Source organism: Cricetulus griseus, chromosome 4 (assembly GCF_003668045.3).
Source record: "Cricetulus griseus strain 17A/GY chromosome 4, alternate assembly CriGri-PICRH-1.0, whole genome shotgun sequence".
NCBI classification, from domain to species: domain Eukaryota; kingdom Metazoa; phylum Chordata; class Mammalia; order Rodentia; family Cricetidae; genus Cricetulus; species Cricetulus griseus.
In genome coordinates, this window is record NC_048597.1 from 76,959,091 (window position 1) to 76,979,157 (window position 20,067).

General features: G+C 47.3%; 2 protein-coding genes across 3 annotated transcripts; one reads left to right on the forward strand and one right to left on the reverse strand.

Annotated features, from left to right (window-relative positions):
• Nucleotides 1-5,883: 5,883 nt before the first annotated feature.
• Mrm2 (mitochondrial rRNA methyltransferase 2) lies at nucleotides 5,884-11,647 on the reverse strand. Its single transcript, XM_027413503.2, has 3 exons — nucleotides 11,486-11,647; nucleotides 10,641-10,930; nucleotides 5,884-7,196 (listed from the first exon to the last, which is right to left on the reverse strand). Exons 1-3 carry the CDS (start codon nucleotides 11,491-11,493, stop codon nucleotides 6,757-6,759), a joined length of 738 nt encoding a protein of 245 aa, XP_027269304.1. The 5' UTR covers nucleotides 11,494-11,647; the 3' UTR covers nucleotides 5,884-6,756.
• Nucleotides 11,553-17,977, forward strand: Nudt1 (nudix hydrolase 1). 2 transcript variants are annotated; one of them, XM_027413505.2, is made up of 4 exons: nucleotides 11,553-11,588; nucleotides 14,348-14,512; nucleotides 15,145-15,290; nucleotides 17,407-17,977. In XM_027413505.2, the coding sequence occupies exons 2-4, from the start codon at nucleotides 14,361-14,363 to the stop codon at nucleotides 17,577-17,579; spliced, it is 471 nt and encodes a 156-aa protein (XP_027269306.1). In that variant the 5' UTR covers nucleotides 11,553-11,588; nucleotides 14,348-14,360; the 3' UTR covers nucleotides 17,580-17,977. The 2 variants fall into 2 exon arrangements, with proteins under 2 accessions (XP_027269306.1, XP_027269305.1); XM_027413504.2 differs by having other exon boundaries at nucleotides 11,561-11,604.
• Nucleotides 17,978-20,067: the final 2,090 nt, after the last annotated feature.

Sequence of the window (20,067 nt, forward strand, 5' to 3'; positions counted from 1 at the left end):
GCAGCCGACGCTCGGATCTCCCTCCTCTCCGCCGGCGCCCACGTCTCGCGAGACTTCCCCTCGGGTCTCGCGAGATCTGAGAAAGCGGCCCGTAAAGAATAGAGTATGTGAGCCACAGGTTTGTCCCGAGGTTGATGCGTGAGGACAAACAGGGGGTCTGCATCCCCTGAGTCCTGCCTAGGGACCTGGAACCAAAGCTGGGCCAGGGTGTCCCGCTGGCCCACAATGAGCTCTTTCATCGCAACTGAGTGCTCCGTAATGTGTGGAATAGCACGGCATGCGGAGGGAACAAATTTTGGGGCAGTTGAATTTTCCCTGAATCTTGCTACTATGTATACACGCGCAACCTTTTGGGGTTTTGGTTGGTTAGCTTGTTTCCTTTGTGAATGAGAATTCCTGGGAAAAAGTTGTGTCTGCGAAGGCGGATTGGCTGATTGACCTACACACCCGTTGCTTACCCGCCTGTATGTCAGCCCTAACCTGCTGTGACTACCAGATAAAAACCTCTTGAGATATATTAACAAATCCCAGTTTCCACCAACCAAAAAGCTTGAGAGTCATCAGATAGCATCTAAGGCACATAGCTGTGATTTCTCTGCTTTGCTGTAACCACCTAGTTAATGTTTCCACCAATGTATTTTTTTATGTTTTAGTATTTCATTTTTGGGGAGGGCGGGGGGGTTGTGTGCATGCATGGTGCCCTCAGATACCAGATGAGGATGACAGATCCCAGGAAATTGTTGTGACAAATGTTTGTGAGCTTCCATGTGGTTGCTGGGAATTGAACCTGGGCACTCTGGACGAGCAGCCAGTGCTCTTAACCCATGAGCCATTTCTCCAGCCCCACTACCAATGGTTTTTGTTGTTGTTTTGTTTTGTTTTGTTTTGTTTTGCTTTGTTTCTTCCAGACAGGGTTTCTCTGTAGCTTTGGAGCCTGTCATGGACGGGTCACTGACTCTATAGCCCAGGCTGGCCTCAAACTCACAGAGATCTGCCTGCCTCTGCCTCCCAAGTGCTAGGATTAAAACTGTGAGCCTCCACTGCCTGGCTACCACCAATGTATTTTTTTAAGATTTATTTATTTATTATGTATACAACATTCTGCCTCCATGTAATCAAGCATGCCAGAAGAGGGCATCAAATCTCATTATAGATGGTTGTGAGCCACCATGTGATTGCTGGGAATTCAACTCAGGACCTCTGGAAGAGCAGCCAGTGCTCTTAACCTCTGAGCCATCTCTCCAGCCCCCCACCAATGTATTTTTAAAGTTCCTTGATTCATAACTTTCTTTGTTCTGTTATTATAATGTTAGACCCCCGAAAACCTCAAGTAACCGGGGTCTCAGGCCAGGTTCGCGGTCACCCCAATCACCAGGCGGATTCGAGAGCTTGCTGCAAACTGCACGAGGCTTTATTGTAATTTAACGAGCTAACCCCATGTTAGCTCGGGTCTTTCACCCACCCGCCATGGCAGACGGCTAGAAAAGACGGCTCCTACGGGCTCCCAAAAGATCTTATAGGGCAGCATAAGGGGAGTATCTAGGGGCACGCACAGGCTCACCATTGGTGTGCTTCCAGGCTTGGAGGGCTTGCCCTGTGTTGATTGGTCAACTGGTTGTTATGGCTCATAGGCCCTCCCAGGGTGGTTGCTATGATCTCTATGTCATTGCTGTGTGCTAGTCCGTAAAGCACACCCAGGGTCGTAAAGCATAGCGCCATCAGCTAACTTCTGATTGGTTCCTTGTCACAAGACAGGCATCTGACCTTTTAGTGACTAAGGTTCCTTGTCACGAGACAGGCATCTGACCTCTAAGTGACCAAGGCAGGTTTATGGCAAGCACGTGTTTGGCTGTTATGGCTGCGAAAGGGAAGCCGGTTCCTTCAATTAAAAACTTCCTGTGATAGATATGGTTTTAGTTGGGGTGGGCAGTAGGGGAGGATGGGTGGGAGAAGGGAACTGGAATTGTCTTGTAAAACAATCCTGTTTCTAATTCAAATAAAAAAAGTTGGAAAAACAAAAACAAAACTTCCTCACTGCTTCCATGCTGAAACATGGGATTTAGGGTCACCTAAGTCTGTGTTTCCAGGCCATGATCATTCATATTTGGTTCAAGAATAAATTATCTCTCACTTTCAACACCCAAGAACTAGAATCTTACCCTGTAGTCTAGGCTAGCCTAGACCTCACTTTGTAGCCCAGGTTGGCCTGGAACTCACAACAATCCACTCAAACTCCTGAGTGCTGGTGAAACTGGCCTACCTCTGGACTCTCCCTTTGGTTATCAGATTCCTGAAACAAAGGATCTTAAGATATTAGACTCCTCATAAGGGTTTCCTCTCAGGAGAAAAGGCTGAAGCCACAGGAAGACTTATCTCCACGAAAATGATTTATGGTGTGTCAGCTGAAGGAGAGGAAAGACTTAGAGCTGAGACAATAATGGAACTGACCACACCCAGGCCAGCCAGCTTCCTTAGGCCTATCTCTTGCCCTGTATTTAAACCCTAATCCTATGTCAGTGTCAGGCACCTGAAGTCGGGACTTGGGAACAGCCTGGAACTCTGTGTCCTTCCCATGTGGCCACATTGACTAAATCTCCTCTTTCTGATTTGCTATCAATCTGGCTCTTTTTAATTATTGAGGATAAGTGGCCAAACCTGGCTTGTTGGGACACAGCCTGTGACGCTGAATCTCTTAACACTGGGATGACAAGCATGTGCCAACATGCCCAGCTGGTGTTCTGTTTGTTTGGATGGGATTTGGGTTGTGCTGTTGTTTCATTGTGTTTTGTTTTGTTTTGTTTTGTTTTTTTCCCAAAATGGTCTTACTAGGTTGCCCTGGCTGTCCTGGAACTCCCACTGTAGACCAGGCTGGCCTTGAATTCACAGAGATCCTCCTGCCTCTGCCTCCAGAGGGCTGGGATTAAAGGCACGGGCCACTGTGCCCACCCTGAAATTTTTGTTTTTTGTTTTTGTTTCCTAGGCTAGAGTTCCACCACTGAAGTACATTCCCAGCACTTTGTTTTTTGTTGTTGTTGTTTTTTAATTCCACAGGGTCTTGTTTTTTTTTTTTTTTAATACCACAGGGTCTTGTTAAACTGCCCAGTCTGGCCGGGCGTTGGTGGCACACGCCTTTAATCCCAGCACTCCGGAGGCAGAGGCAGGCAGATTTCTGTGAGTTCGAGGCCAGCCTGGTCTCCAGAGCGAGTGCCAGGATAGGCTCCAAAGCTACACAGAGAAACCCTGTCTCGAAAAACCAAAAATAAATAAATAAATAAATAAATAAAATGAAATAAAAAACAAATAAATAAATTGCCCAACCTGGCCTTGAACTCTTGGTCATCCTGCCTTGAACTCCCAAATCACTTGTGTTACTCGTGTATGATAACAGGCACACCCAACTCTTCAGTGTTGGCTTGAATTACTATAGTCTTGAACTTCTTCCTATGCCCACTGGAAATCCAAACTGAGCTGTCCCAGGGCTCTGCGTGTCAAAAGAGCTCTGGGGTTCTTCCTTGAGCAGCATGATGGAGGGCAAGGAAGGTCAACCCTAACTGATGGTGCTTCACCCATCCTTGATGATGGAACCTTCTAGATAGCAGTGTAAACAGTGCATCTCTGATACCAGTGCAATGTAGCAATGTATTTTTATTGTTTTGTTTTTTTGTTTTTCCGGATGGGGTGCTAGCATGCACCACCACCCAGGCCTTAACTCATTCTCTCTCTCTCTCCCTCTCTCTCCCTCTCTCTCTCTCTTTCTCTCTCTCTCTCTCTCTCTCTCTCTCTCTCTCTCTCACTCTCTCTCTCTCTCTCTCTCTCTGTGTGTGTGTGTGTGTGTGTGTGTGTGTGATGCATGTATCTTTTTAATTTTCAAGACAGTTTCTCTGTATAGTCCTGGCTATCCTAGAACTCCCTCTGTAGACCAGATTGGCCTTCAACTCACTGAAATCCTCCTGTCTCGGACTCCCAATTGCTGGGATTAAAGGTGTGTGCTGCTAGCACCCAGTTAACAGAAGGAAAGTTTCCAGAGAGCAATTGTATCTTCAATTGAACCGTCTGCAGCACTGATTGACTGATTAGAGCTTCCAAGTTTGCAGGCAGGTTGGGAGGAGGCAGTTCTGGAGCCTAATTAAGACTACTTCTGACTGTTCAGACTCCCTAAATAGCCATTCTCTGCCCACCTGTGTGTCTCACCTAACATCCTCTGAATAACAGATAAAACCTTTGGGATACATTAACTTGACAACCTTTAATATTCACCAACTAAAAGGCCAGATGTCATCAGATACCATCTGAGGCATAAAGCCAGTATTTCTCTCCTAAGTTATAAAGTCTATTTAATGTTCCCAGTGTGTTTGAAAGGAGCCTTGACTTCTGGGTGGCAGCACATGCCTTTAATCCCAGCACTTGGGAAGCAGAAACAGACAGATCTCTGTGAGTTCAAGGCCAATCTGGTCTACAGAGGGATTTTCAGGACAGCCAGGGATACACAAAGAAAGCCTGTCTAGGAAAAAAAAAAAAAAAAAGCAAAGTTTTACTACAAAAACTTAAACTACTACGATGCTGGTGCATGGGATTTGGAGTAACCTAAATGTGTGTTTCTGAGCCACAGTCATTCAGATTGGGCTACAGAATGAACTATCTCTTATCCCCTTTGAGGTAAAAGCCATGTTTTGCGTCAACACTTTCTGGTTTAGAAGCCCTCTTCCATCACCCTCTACTGATCCGCTGAGGAAGCTACACAGCAAATGCAGCTGCTTGGTGCCAAGGTTTGAGTTTGGCTTCAAATGTCCTGTTTCAAATTCCCGGTGCTAGACTTGTGGCCATGAAAAGCCTTTGTGAACTCTGGCAGCCATTTTTACCCGGGGGAGAGTGGAGCATGGCCCTGGATTGCCCAGCAGGCCACGGGGTTAGTGAAAGGTTCAGGCATTATGCTGGCCTGCCCCTGTTACCTGGTGGAATCCACTCAGGCAATACCCTGGTCAGCCCAAGGTTCCATGGGAAAGAAGTCTGCACGCAGGTGCAGAGGACCCCTTTAAAAGATAGGCCCCTGCACCTTTACGTTCTCTCTGCCCCTTTACTCTCTCTCTCCCTCTCTCTCTCTCTCTCTCTCTCTCTCTCTCTCTGTGTGCTCTCCCGTATCTGTTTCCCCGCTCTGTCTCTCTATGGCGACCAGCCATGGCGGTCAGCCATTACCCTGTTCCTCTTCTTAGTCTCCCCACTCTGCCGCGCCTTATAATAAACTTATAGTCAATATGTCTGTCTCAGCAATTTCTCTTTTCTTCTTTTTAAACAAAACAATAACAGTTAGTGCACAAAGAACTGTTGACAATGGCACAGACCCAACTGCCACATCGTCTCTCTGGGTCTAAAAAGAGGTGCTTCTTTACACAATTATTGGTTTTGTTTCCAATTTATTTATGTGTGTGGGTGTTTTGCTGGAATGTATGATCTATCTCTCCAGCCACCCCAAGTTTTGGGGTTTTTGTTTTGTTCTTTTTTTGAGACCGTTTCTCTGTGTAGCCCTGGATATCCTGGAACTCACTGTAGACCAAGCTGGTCTCAAACTCAGAGATGCACCTACCTCTGCCTCCCGAGGCTGGGATTAAAGGTGTGTGCTACCACACCCAGTTCTTTCCCCCTCCCTTTTACCTCCTTCACTCTCCACCTATCTTCGTCATAACTCTCTTCAAACACGTCATGAACCAGGTGTGACAGTGTACACTTGTAATCCCAGCACTTGGGAGGTGAGGCAGGAGGATTTTGTGAGCTCATAGCCATTTTGGTCTACATAGTGAAACCCAATCTCAGAAACAAAAAGGCCAGAAAGATAAAATCATGACACAGAAGACTGTTTTTGTTTTGTTTCCACCACTTAAAAGCAACCTTGGGAAGAAAGGGTTTATTATTTGGCTTACTCATCCCAATCATAATCTACCACTGAAGAAAGATGAGGTGGATACTCAAAGTAGGAGCCTGGAGGCAGCAACTGAAGCAGAGACCATGAAGGACCACTGCTTATTGGCTCGTTCTTCATGTCTTGCTCACCCTGCTTCCTTACATAACTCAGGACTACCTGCTCAGGGGTGGTACTGCTCCCACTGGGCTAGGCACTCCCACATTGCTTCCCAAGTCAGCTATTAATCAAGAAAATGTATCACAGACTTTCCCACAAGGCCAATATGATGGAGGCAATTCCTCAGCTGGATTCTTTCTTCCCAGATACAGCAAGGTTTTTTGATTTGTTTTGTTTTGCTTTTTTGGTTTTTCGAGACAGGGTTTCTCTGTGGCTTTGGAGGCTGTCCTGGAACTAGCTCTTGTAGACCAGGCTGGTCTCAAACTCACAGAGATCCATCTGCCTCTGCCTCCCGAGTGCTGGGATTAAAGGCGTGCGCCACCAATGCCTAGCTTATACAGCAAGGTTTACCTCAACAAAAACCAGTTACCCCAATACATTTGTTCATACTATGTGCATATGTGTGCGTGTGCACATGGGCGTCAGAGGACATCTTTCAGGAGTTAGTTCTCTCCTTCCACTATTGAGTCCTGGAGATAGCACTCAGGGCCTCAGGCTTAGTAGCAAGCACTGTTACTCCCTAAGTCATCATGCTGGTCCCATTTTCATCAATTTCATGACCCTCAAATACATATTTCATCTCTTAAGAAACCCAGAGGTGCTTCAGGGTGCTGTTCATATCCACAATGCATCTTAGATGCCAGCCACTCTCAGGAAAGTACTCCCAGAAAGGCAGGGCAGACTCACTGCTCACTGCCCTTCCCTCCCCGGTACTGTGTGGCTAAGAGGTATACCTCTGAAGACTCCTTCCTGCTGGCTTCCGGTTTCACGACCCTAGTGTTCTGGAATTCCTGGGTCAGTCTCTTCTGTAGCAGGTGGCTTTTTCTTCCGGCCCAGGTTTTACACAGCAGTGTCCCCCCAGGATGCAGGATGTCCACAGCCATGTCCACAAGGGTAAGGCACAAGCTGATAAGCCTGTCGTGATCGAGGTCTCGGATCCCAGTGGCGTTGGGCGCCATGTCACTCAGAATCACATCCGCTTTCCTTCTGGGAAGCAGGTCTAAGATTCTCTGGCGAGTTCCAGGATCAGTCACATCAGCAGGACACAGAAAAGTTGCTCCTTCCAGAGGGAATATGTGAAGAAGATCGACCCCAAGCACATAGCCCACAGGAGAGCTGCAGTCTACGGAAGCAACAGAATGCATTCTTACACCATGAATCTCCCTACCAAAACACAAGCTACAAAATAAAGTAAGGCACCAAGACCAAGAAAACCAGCTAACATGCATAGATATGCACAACAGGCCTTTTATATGAAGACACATAAGGTAGATGCAGCACAGGCCTATAATCCCAGCACTTGGAAGCTTGAAACAGAAGGATCACTACAAGTTCAAGGACAAGTTGGGCTACCAAGTGAGATCCTGTCTCTCAAAGCGGAAAAAAATAAAAGACACATTGTGCTTTGTAGGGTGTCCTCCCCTCCTCTTGGAAGAGCTGCAGAAGCTGAGACTTGCAAGAAAATGGTATCCTGATAGTCCTGAGTGACAAGTGGAGGTAGGACCACAGGCAAGGTACTCAATCCCCTTTGCTGTGGGTTCACTAACCCAAGCCCCTCTTCTCTAGAATTCTTCTTCCAACTATCTTTTTATTTTTGTCTGTTCTGGGAATTGGGAATCTCACTAGGTATCCCAGGCTGACCCAAAACTTTTAAGTTCCTCTGTCATATAACACATTGAGTGCCTGGGGTTACAGGTGGGCACCACCACACCCAGTTCCCAATATTCCTTTGTTTTCTTTTTGTTTGCTTGCTTTTTATTCCTTGAGATAGCCTCACTGTGTAGACCAGACTGGCCTCAATCTCAGAGAACTGCTGTCTCTGCCTCCAGAGTGTTAGCATCAAAGGCATGTGTGACCAGGCTCAGCTGTTTTGTTTTGGTTTTTAAATTTATCATTTATTTACATGTGTGTGCTTGCATGTATGAATGTGCACTCAAGTGCAGGTGCCTGCAGAGTCCAAGGTCTGGAACTGAAGATGAGGTTGTGAGCTGGGAACCAAACTCCAGTTCTCTGCAAAAGCAATGCTCTCTCCAGCCCTTCCTTTCTGGCTTTTGGTTATTTGAGAACTGTGTCCTGCCTCCACCTCCAGAGTGCCACAGGTGTGGCCACCACAGCCAACACAATGTTACAAAGGTGGATGTTTTCTTTCCTATTTCAGCAGAATTTCACATAGAGAATATTAAGTTCCTATAAAATAACACACTACAGCCTATCACAGTCCCAGAATGTGGAGTCCAAAGCCCCAGGCAGCCTGTTCCTGAGGTCCTGGAGGTGGCAGTCCCAATGGCACCTCTGCAAACTCTCAGGCTTTGAAGGCACAATTTGGAAACCTCAGGGTCACATTAACTGTCTGGCCCCAAACCCTGTTGTCTTAGGGTTTCTATTGCAATGATGAAACACGATAAGCAAAAACCAAGCTGGCTTACACTTCCGTATCACTGTCCATCATTGAAAGAAGCCAGAACAGGAACTCAAACAGGACAGTAACCTGGAGGCAGGAACTGATGCAGAAGCCATCAAGGAATGCTGCTTCCTGGTTTGTCCCCCATAGCTTGCTCAGTCTGCTTTCTTATAGAACTCAGAACCACCAGCCTAGGGATGACACCACCTACTATGGGCTGGACCCTCCCCTATCAATCACTAAATAAGAAAATTCCCTAGAGCCTGAGCGAATGGAGGCATTCCCTTAACTGAGGTTCCCTCTTAGACAACTTGTGTCAAGTTGACATAAAACTAGCCAGCACACTTGCCAACATGTCACTCTGAAAAAAATAACTACAGAAAAGCTCAAATGCAGGATATGGCATAACACTCCAGGAACAGATTCTATCTAGATAGTGTAATTAGGATACATTTTCCTGCTGGGCAACAGTGGTACACACCCTTAAGCCCAGCACTCAGGAAGCAGAGGCAGGCAGATCTCTGTGTAAGCTAGCCTGGTCTACAAAGGGAATTCCAGGCCAGGTAGGGCTATTACACAGAAAAACCCTGTCTCAAAAACAAAAAAAAAAAGGGGGGGGCGGTCTGGAGAGATGGCTCAGAGGTTAAGAGCACTGGCTGCTCTTCCAGAGATCCTGAGTTCAATTCCCAGCAACCACATGGTGGCTCACAACCATCTGTAATGAAATCTTCTAGAATACTGAATACATAATAAATAAATAAAATCAAAGAAAAAATTTCTTTCCATTATAACTTTGGACTTTCCCTTTCATTTTGAAAGGGTCAGTATTCTATTTGTCCTGGTTAGTCAAAAGTCAACTTGCCACAAGCTAGAGTCACCTGGAAAGAAGAACCTCAAATGAGAAAATGCCTTCATCAGGCTGGCCTACAGGGCATTTTTCTTGATTGATGATTGATATGGGAGGGTACAGCCCACTGTGAGCAGTGCCACCCCTGGGCAAATGGCCCTGAATCCATAAGAAAATAGGCTGAGCAAGCCCAGTAAGCAGGGTGCCCCTATGATCTCTGCTTCAGTTCCTGCCTCTGACTTCCCCTCATGTAAGCTGAAAGAAACCCTTGCCTACTCAAGTTGTTTTGGTCATATGTTTTTCACGGCAACAGGAATCAAACTAAGATGTTAATGTTTAGTTTTGAGGGGGGGTGTTGTTTTGAGGCAAGGGCTTGGTATAGAGCCCAGGCTGGCTGCCAACTCATGTGGTCTATTTTCAGTTTTCTTTTTGGTTCTTTTTAAAATAACAGTTTGTTTATTTATCATGAGTGTGTGGGTGTTTGTAGGCAAGTGGGCACATTCCATGGCACACTTGTAGAGGCCAAAGAACAACTTTCAAATGTTGGTTCTCTCTTCCACCATGTAAGTCTTAGGGAGAGAACTCACGCCATCAGGCTTAGCAGTAAATACCTTCTATCCACTAAGGTGCGACCCTTTAATAGAGTTCCTCATGTTGTGCTGGCCCCCAAGCATAAAATTATCTCTGTGCTATTTCACAACTGTAATTGTGCTACTATTATGAATAGTTATGTAAATATCTGACATGTGAACCCCAAAGGGATCTCAACCCACGTGTTGTGAACCGTTGCTGAATAAGCCATCTCCATAGCATCACCATCACCTCCTGTTGCCCCAGCCCCAGCCCCTTCACCCTTACCCTTTTTTCCTAAGAGACAGGATCTCCTGTAATAGACTGCAAATATACTCTGTAGCTGAGATGATCTTACACATCTAATCCTCCTGCCTCCACCTCCCAAATGTTAGGATCCTATGATCCTGTGCCTGCACACTTAGCAGCTCAGCATTGCCCCCAGCCTGTGCCCCATTTCTATAACTATCATCTCTAAGAAAGCTGCTCAAGCCAGGTGGGTAGTGGAGAACACCTTTAATCCCAGCACTCGGGAGTCAGAGGCAGGAGGAAGGCTGTGAGTTGGAGGCCAGCCTGGTCTGCAAAGCGAGTTCCAGGACAGGCCCCAAAGCTACACAGAGAAACCCTGTCACCAAAAACAAAAATAAAATAAAGACAGAAAACAAATGTCTCTGAATAAAGAGCCGCTAACTATCATTCCCTCCAGCTCCTGGCAGCCAGGAAAGCTGGTAGTGACATACACACCCCACCTGTGCCTGTGGCGTTGACTCTCTGCACTGCCACCTGACTCCAGGCTCCCGGAGCCGCCCCGCAGTCCAGCACCCGGAGGCCGGGCCGCAGGATGTGATGCTTTTCATTTATCGCCATGAGTTTGAAGGCGCTGCGGCAGCGGTAACTCTCCACCTTTGCGGCCTTCACAAACGGGTCCTTTAGATGGCGCTTCAGCCACAGGTGCTCGGCGCCCGTCCGGCCTTTGCAGCCACACGCAGTCGTGTGGAATCGCTGAACCTTAAGGGGAACGCCTACCAGCTTCAGATACCTGGTGGCGAAAAAGGAGTTAGCAGGGGGACATTACAAAGAGGCAGGCGGGAGGTCTTGGTTGAACCTACTTTTATTTATTTATTTGCAAATGTTTGTGCGGTATGCACGCATATGTGTGTGCACATGTCTGCGTGTGTACGGGGACCCAAAGTTGACAAGGGATATCCTCCCAGTTTGCTCTTTACCTTATTGAGGTAAGGTCACGGCCTAGCTAGCCAGCTTGCTCCAGGAGCCCCTGTCTCTGCCCCCCTAGCACTGGCTTCACATCTGGTCAGCACACAAGCCCAGCATTCTATGTGTTCTGGGCATCCGAACTCCAGTCCTCAGGCTTGCACAGCTTTATCCGCTGAGCCATGTCCGCACGTAGAAAACCTCACTCACTCATGTCTGTACATGAATAAACATCGTGCATACGTATCCCGCATCCCGGGACAGAGGCTGCCAGCGACCCTCTGCGGCCGGAGACACTGAGCTACCAACTTTTGTCGTCCCCTCCACGCACTTAGGCAGCAGGCACACTTCTAGTGCAGGACGACGCAGTAACTCTACTCACCAAGCCATGGGTACTTGCTGGCGGTTTCCTCCCGCTGCCGGAAGTTCTGCCCTTGCTTCCAGCGCAAGGCCCCGCCCCAGGAAGCTGTGGCTGGGGCGCGAAGGTATGGATGATTCGCGGTGCGTGGGAGCGGAGCTCCGGAGGGACCCGGGAGGCCGGGGGTGTTAGGTGCCGGGGGAGATCTGGGGATGGGAGACGGCGGAAGAACTGGGGTGCTTCTTCAATCCAGCCCGGAAAAAACTGGGTGCTGGGTAGCATCGATAGAGACCAGGGAAACTACAGACCGCAGGGAGCAAACGTGAGAGGGAAGGGGGACCTGGAACCTGTTGCTTGGACAGTAAACTGGTGCAGGGGCAATTTGCAGAGTGCCCCTGCAGACCGGTCTGGGCCCTGCACTCCATCTGTGTTGCCTCCAACACCTACACTAGTTGGCCTCAATTCAGACCAGATAGTTGTCAACACCCCAACCCCTAGCATTTGAAAGCTCCCTGAGACGCATCCGATTTACCATGTCACAGCTACCTGAGCTGAGGGAACACTAAACTGACGTCCAGGACACGCTACTTACCTTATAGGCTCTGCCGTTTGACCCCGTTTCAAATTTAGACCCCGAGCATCAGTTTTCTCCTCAGAAAATGCAAGAGTAAGCCTTATATAGTTCTTAGTCGTACTAAATGAAGTTGCTTTTAAAACAAGGTTAATTGGAGCTGGGCTGATAGATGCCTGTGAAATGCTTGCTTCACATGCATGAGGAGTTTTCAAGCCCCAGAACCAACATAAATAGCCAATGTGGCTTGCACCTATAACCCCAGTGCTGGGAGGCAGAGACAGCTGGATCAGCTAGTCTTGCCGACTCCATGAGCTACAAGTTCCAATGAGAGACCCTGTCTCAAAAAACAAAACAAAAACAACCAGGCAATGATGGCACATGCCTTCAATCTCAACACTCCGGAGGCAGAGGCAGGTGGACCTCTGTGAGTTCAAGGCCAGCCTGGACTACAGAGTGAGTTCCAGGACAGGCTCCAAAGATACAGAGAATCATGTCTTGAAAAAACGAGAGAGACAGAGAAAGAGAGAGAGAGAACAAAACAAAAAAGTAGAAAGTAGATGGAGCTAGGGAGATAGCTCAGTGATTCAGAGTGCTTATTGCTCTTGCATAGGTCCTGAGTTTGAGTCCCAGCACCCATATAAGGTGGCTTGTAACTACCTGTAACTCCAGCTTCAGAGGCTCCAACATCCTCTTCTGGCCTTCATAGGCAGTTACATGCATTTATGAATGCAGAGAGAGTGAGAGTGAGAGAGAGAGAGAGAGAGAGAGAGAGAGAGAGAGAGAGAGAGAGATGCTCCAGGCAATGGATCTCTGTGAGTTTGAGCCAGCCTGGTCTACAGAGCAAGTTCCAGGACAACCTCCAAAGCAATACAGAAAAAGAGAGAGAGAGACGCATACATATATACATACATACATGCATACACACATACAAGTACAGTTGTTGAGGCAGGAAGATTGTGAGTTTAAGTCCAGACTGGACTACATGGCACTACTCTGTCTCATTTAAAATACTTGCAAAACAAATCACTCATCTACTGAACATGTGGACATCTGTCATTACTCACTACATGAAAACTATTTACACAGTATTTGTGTTATGTTTAAAGTGGGCTAAAGGATGTGTGTGTAAGTTATATATGCAAATATGCCATTTCTCTAGAAGCAGTTTCACCATGTTTCAATTCTGGTATTCATGGTAGGATGGGGGTATCCTGGTACCAGTCACCTGTGGATATGGAAAAACAACTGTATATAACTGGTGCATGTAAGAGATGGCTGACCTTGCTGTGTTAGAAATCCAGGACCTCAGGCATGAGCAAGTCTGTGTCAGGATGAGGACACAGGCCAATGTTAAGCCCACTTCCTTTGCTGACCACCCTCATCACCAGGGCCAAGCTTCACTTTTCTTTTTAAGTTGTTTTGTTTTGTTTTGTGAAGACAGAGTTTCTCTATGTAGCCCTGGCTATCCTGGAACTCACTCTAGACCAGGCTGGCTTCAAACTCAGAGATTCCCCTTGCCTCTGCATCCGAAGTGTTGGTATTAAAGGCATGTGCCACCACCGCCCAGCGTTTTGCTTTGTTGTTTTTTTTTTTTAACTTATATTGTATGAGTATAAATGTTTTGCTTGCATTTATATATGTGCACTACATTTGTTCCTGGTGCCCAAAAAGACCAGAAGAGAAGTTAGACCATTGTGAGCCACCATGTGGATGCTAAGAATGGAATCCCAGTGCTCTGGAAGAACAGCAAATAATTTTAACCAATGGCATTTCTCTAGCCCCATTCAGGTCCCTTGTACATTGTCACCTCTTAGGAGGGTCCCAGTTTCTGGATACTGCTTTACCCAATTGAGGTCAAGAAAAGAAAGAGCAATTAAGTTTGGCCTGGGGGAAGGGAGGGAAGATGGCTCAGTATGTATAGCACCAGCCTAGAATTCCCCAGTGAAGGGCTGGGGTGTGGCTCAGTGGTAGAGCACCTACCTGCCTAGAATTCCTCAGTGAGGGGCTGGGGTGTGGCTCAGTGTTAGAGCACTTGCCTAGCAAGCTCCGGGTTTTAAGATCCTTCCCTTGAACTGAAAAAAAAAAAAAAAAAATTGGGGAAGATCGATCGGGCTCAAAGGCACATTTCATCAGCCCTGGAAGCCACAGGGAAATTTATGCTGTGGCTGGGAAATTACTAGCCAGCCTCATTTTCCACCTCTCCCAGCATGAGTCTGCCTCACAGCTGGCCACGATTCACTACCACACACATTTGATGCACACTCTAATGGACCACAAGCTAAGCAGACCCTATTTTCTGACCCTCTTCACAGGACCCAGGAGACCATGGGCGCCTCCAGGCTCTACACGCTGGTGCTGGTGCTGCAGCCTCAGCGAGTTCTGCTGGGCATGAAGAAGAGGGGCTTTGGTGCTGGCCGCTGGAATGGCTTCGGGGGCAAAGTGCAGGAAGGAGAGACCATTGAGGACGGAGCTAAGAGGTGAGGAAAAGAGGTCTGACCACAGAGCCACCCTGGCCGGGGATGAAGACCTGGAGAGGGTGAAATACCCCTGAGACCCACAGATGCGCTGTAGACAAGGCTGGCTTTGAACTCACAGAGATCCACCTGCCTTTACCTCCACAGTGCTGGGATTAAAGATATATGCCCTTAAGAAAGATCCTGCCTCAAATTTAAAAAATAAAAAAAGCCGGGTGGTGGTGGCGCATGCCTTTAGTCCCAGGAGGCAGAGGCAGGCAGATCTCTGTGAGTTCGAGGCCAAACTGGTCTACGAGAGCTAGTTCCAGGACAGTCTCCAAAGCCACAGAGAAACCCTGTCTTGAATTTTAAAGGGTCTATATTTTCCAGCTGGCCTTTAATTATATAGCCCAGGTTGATCTCAAAGCCCAAATCTTCCTGCCTCAGCTTCCTAAGTGCTGGGATTATACGTGTGAAATACCATGTCTGAATTTATATAATTTAATTCCTAAATTAGATAGAGCAACACCTCTGCATGTTGTCCTCCTAGAATATGCAGCCACAGGTGCTGAGGCTACACTCCCATGGCCCTGGCCCTTGTAAGCATGGATGCCCGTAAGCTAACGCCACTTCTTCCTTACTCATCTCTGCTGCAGGGAGCTGCAGGAAGAGAGTGGCCTGACAGTAGATGCACTGCTCAAGGTGGGCCACATCTCATTTGAGTTTGTGGGTTCCGAGGAGCTGATGGATGTGCATGTCTTCTCTACTGACCATGTGCATGGGACGCCCACAGAGAGTGACGGTGAGCCTTGGGCCCTACTCCCTTCTTCCCACCATGGGCAGGGAGGTGCACCCAGCCTCACTTGCCTGCCTAGGAGAACGGAATCAGCCCTTGCCAAGTGTAGGCCCAAAGTCTGCCCACGTTCCTCCTCTTTGGTTGTCCTCAGAACCAAGGACAGACACGCATAGCAGTCTTGTAACCCAAATATGAGCCCTGTACCCTTTTTCTTTTTGAGACAGGTTTTCTCTGCGTAGTCCTGGCTGTCCTGGAATTGGCTCTGTAAACCAGGATGGCTTTGAACTCAGGCTTGCACCACCACTGCCTTGCAAGCCCATTTCTGTATTTCACAAAATATGGAAATCAGCCACACATATTGATACATGCTTTTTGTTGTTGTTTTTTTGTTTTTGTTTTTCCAGACAGGGCTTCTCTGTGTAACAGCCCTGGCTGTTCTGGAACTCACCCTGTAGACCAGGCTGGCCTCCAACTCATAGAAATCCACCTGCCTCTGCCTCCCGACTGCTGGGATCAAAGGTGTGTGCCACCACCGCTCAGCAAGGTACGTGTCTCTTTATTCCAACATAGAAGAGACAGGGGTATCTCTGTGAGTTCAAAGCCAACATGACTCACACTGTGAGACCCTGTCTCAGAAGAAGGAAGAAGGGAAAGAAGAAAGGAGGAGGAAGGAGGTGGAAGAAGAAATTATAATAAAGTAGCGAGAGTGTGGCTCAGTTGGCAGGATGCCTGACTAGCAAGCATAGGACCTAGGTTCTACCCCCAGCAGTGGCATGAACCAGGTGTGTCTGTACTCCCAACACAGGCAATTAGCTCTTAGTAAACAAGAAAGTAACCAGGCGTGGTGATGCAGGGCCATAATCATAGCATCTGGGGGGCAGAAGCAGGAAGACTAAATCTGAAGGCATATTGGGCTATAGAATGGGCTCTAGACTAGCTTGTGCTACATAACCCTATCAAAATCAAGAGATGGTCATGAGGATGAGATGAAAAATTAGATCAGACTCCTGTCTCAGATAAACCAGGTAGAGTTTACACTTTCCATAAATCCCAGCACCAAGGAAGCTGAGGCAGAATTACCATGAATTCAAAACAGACTAGGCTCCATACTGAATTCCAGGCCAGCCAGGGCTTCAAAGAAAGTCCCTGTATCAATTAAAATAAAACAAAGCAGGCATGGTGGTACTATACCCCTGTACACCAATCAGGAAGCTGAGGCAGGAGGATTACTACTTATTCCAGACCAGCATGGGCTACAGTGTCTCAAAAAAAACCAAAAAACACCACTCCAGGGGTTGGAGAGATGGCTCTGAAGTTAAGAGCACTTGCTACTTGCTGCTCTTGGGGAGGACCCACATACTTTCCCCAGTACCCATTACTCCAGTTCCAAGGGATCCCACACCCTCTTCTGGCCTCTGTAGACACTGCATACACTTGTAATACAGACGAAACACACCCATAGAAAAAAAACCCCCAAAAAAAAAAAAAAAAAAAAAAAAAAAAAAAAAAAGTTTAAAGAGGCAAGAGGTTGGAAAGCTTGTTCATACTACTCTTCCAAAAAAAACCAACTTTGGTTCCCAGAACTCACACCAGGTGGCTCACAACTAAATCCCCCACTTTAGGGGGATCCAAAACCTCTGGCCTCTGTGGGTACTTGCAATCATATGCCTACACACTCATACAGACATATATGTATATATGCAATCAAAAAAAAACCTGTAAAAACTTTTTTCTTGACAAATAACAACCAAAAAGTCCAAACAGCTGGAGAGAGATCTCACTGGATAAAGAGCACTTACTGGTCTTCCAGAGGACCCAAGTTCAGTCTCCATCACCCACACTGGGCAGTGGATAACTTGCTGTAACTCCAGCTCTTCTCTGGCCTCCTCTGGCACACACACACACACATGTGGCATTCATTCACACATACTCAGATACATAGCAGATCTCTGCATTTAAGGTCAGCCAGGGCTGCATAGTGAGACCACATCTCAAATAAAACAAAATCTCCAAACAGGTGTTCACACAGATTCAGGGGGTAATCACTCTCAGGTTGGCTGAAGTCCATGCTCAACATCAATGTTCTTCCTCCTCCCCATGCCCCCACCCCACCCCAATCCAGAAATGCGCCCTCAGTGGTTCCAACTGGACCAGATTCCCTTTGCAGACATGTGGCCTGATGACAGCTACTGGTTCCCACTCCTGCTTCAGAAGAAGAAGTTCTGTGGGTACTTCAAGTTCCAGGATCAGGACACCATCCTTGACTACTCGCTTCGTGAGGTGGATGAACTCTAATACAGAGGTCTGGTGGGTTCCAGCCACACTCAGGTTGCTACACAGCCACAAGGTGTCAGTCCAAGCCTACCACAGGAAAGGCTGATATTTTCTGTTGCAGAGTGTTGGGGTTGGAAATGTGAAATGTCACTGATACGATACTATGCTTGATTACTTCATCTCCTGTTTTGGAAGGTTGTAGCCCCTTAGGAACAATGAGGGAACTGAGTCAGTCACTGGGAGTCAGAGAGATGTGGGATGGGCCCTAAGGTTTTATAATTAGGTCCCACTTTCTGTCTGCTCTCTGCTTCCTCATGATGTGGCCAGCCGTGTCAGTCTTACCACTGTGCCTTATCTACCATGATGGACTGTATCCCCTCGATTGATCCATGAGCCAGAATAAACCTTTGCTCCCCTAAGTTGCTATGTGATCAAGAAAAGTGAGTGGCACAAGTGACTGGATAGGAAAGAAAGACAGGCACCAATCCTTCATCTTGTCACACTATTTCAAACAGGGTGGATGGACACCAAAGGATGAGGTGAGCACATTTTTTTTTAAGATTTATTTATTTATTATTTACAGTGTTCTGCCTGCATGTATGCCTGCAGGCCAGAGGCCAGAAGAGGGCACCAGATCTCATTACAGATGGTTGTGAGCCACCATGTGGTTGCTGGGATTGAACTCAGGGCCTTTGGAAGAACAGTCGGTGCTTTTAACCTCTGAGCCATCTCACCAGCCCCCAAGAGGACATTTTTTTTTTTTTTTTTTAAATGCAGGAGTGACAATCTGAATGGAAAAGTAGCAGCTCTGAAATGCTTGGTTTGGGCAGGATGCCAGGTAAGAGCAGGCATCCAAAGAAAAACCTTCGAAAGCAGGGTGCCATAAGAGAAGCTAGAGCAGTGAGTCTTGGGAGGCAGAGGGGAGCGGTATCTCAGAGAGAGACAAGCATTCCTCTCCAGGCAGATGGACTGCCAATCAGCACCTGGACTCCAACTAGAGGCTGAACTTACTGAAAGGCTGTGTCCAGGGGTTTATATAGACCCAAGTGAAGCCTGATAGGCTGAGGCTGTAGGCAAACCAGATAAAGATAACTAATCAGAGGAGAGTTTGCAAAACCCGATATTAACTACAGTGGGGTTCCCAACCAGGTCACTGGCTGCATTTCCCCTGTTGTGATTGTTGTAGTGAAACAGACACTCCCCTAATGGGGGAGCATCCAGGACTTCCTGGGCTACACCTTAAACCAGGAACCTCACGGATGCCAGTGGTTATCAGTGGATCTTTGAAAGCATGCTGTGGCATTTCATGTTGCATCCTACCCCTAACTGCTTCACAGAAAACTGGTTCTCCATCAGGAAGAGGGACCCTTTTAAGGAAATCCAACAGGAGGGCTGGAACCAGGTCTCAGCAATACTGATCTTGCAGAGGATCAGAGTTCAGGTCCCAGCACCCACAATGGACAGCTGCTCATAACCACCTGTAACTCTACCTTCAGAGCCCCCTTCTGGCCTCTGTAGGCACCAGCACCCACAAGCACATTCCCCCTTATTTATACACATAATTTACAATGAGATAAATATACACACATATTGTATAATACTCAAAAGCCAAGTACATTGTTAGCTCAAACTCCCTAAACCTAAAGGGGCTGAGATATAAGTGCTGAGAGAAGGGCATAATTGCAGCCCCTTCTCTTGGATTCGTTTTTTAATTAAGTGCATGGGGTGGGGATAATGTGCATGTGAGTACAGGTACCGTTGAAGTCAGAGATGGTGATTCCACTGGAGCTCAAGTTATAGGACATTGTGAACTCTTGATGTGGGAACTGGGAACTGAACTCAGGTCCTCTGGAAGAACAGCAAGTGCTCTTAACTGCTGAGCCCCTGTGTCAGTTTTAACTGTCAATTTAGAATCACCTGGGAAAAGCATCTCAGTGAGGGACTGTCTAGATTAGGTGGGCCTATGGACATGTCTTGGGGGATCATCTTGATTATGTTAACTCAAGTAGGAAGATCTGCCTACTATGAGTGGCAGGATTCCCTGAACAATATGAGGGTGGAGAAAGCCAGCTAAGAACTGGCATGCAGGCTTTGATCTATTTTCTGCTTAACTCTGGATGCAATGTGCTCAACTCTTAAACTTTGACCCTCTTCCCCCCACTTCCCCAAAGTGGCAGACTGTATGAACTAAAATAATTCCTCCCCCCACCCATTGCTACTTTTGTTGGGGAATTTTATCACAGCAACAGAAAACATACTCAGCTGATGTGGCACCAAAGAAATGACTCTTCAGAGTCTGACCTTGTGAGCCAATGGGCTCACCATGGTGACTTCCAGGAGTGTGAGCAGAAGAGCCGGCCACACCATGGGCCAGGACTGCGAGCCACAGCCCTAGAGTGCTATAGCTATGCAGTGGGGCTCAATGGGGCAGCATCTTCTCCCCTTAGCAACTGTCACTGTGGGCACCACTACAAGGAGGGACCTTGTGAACCATGTGCTTTTCAGATTT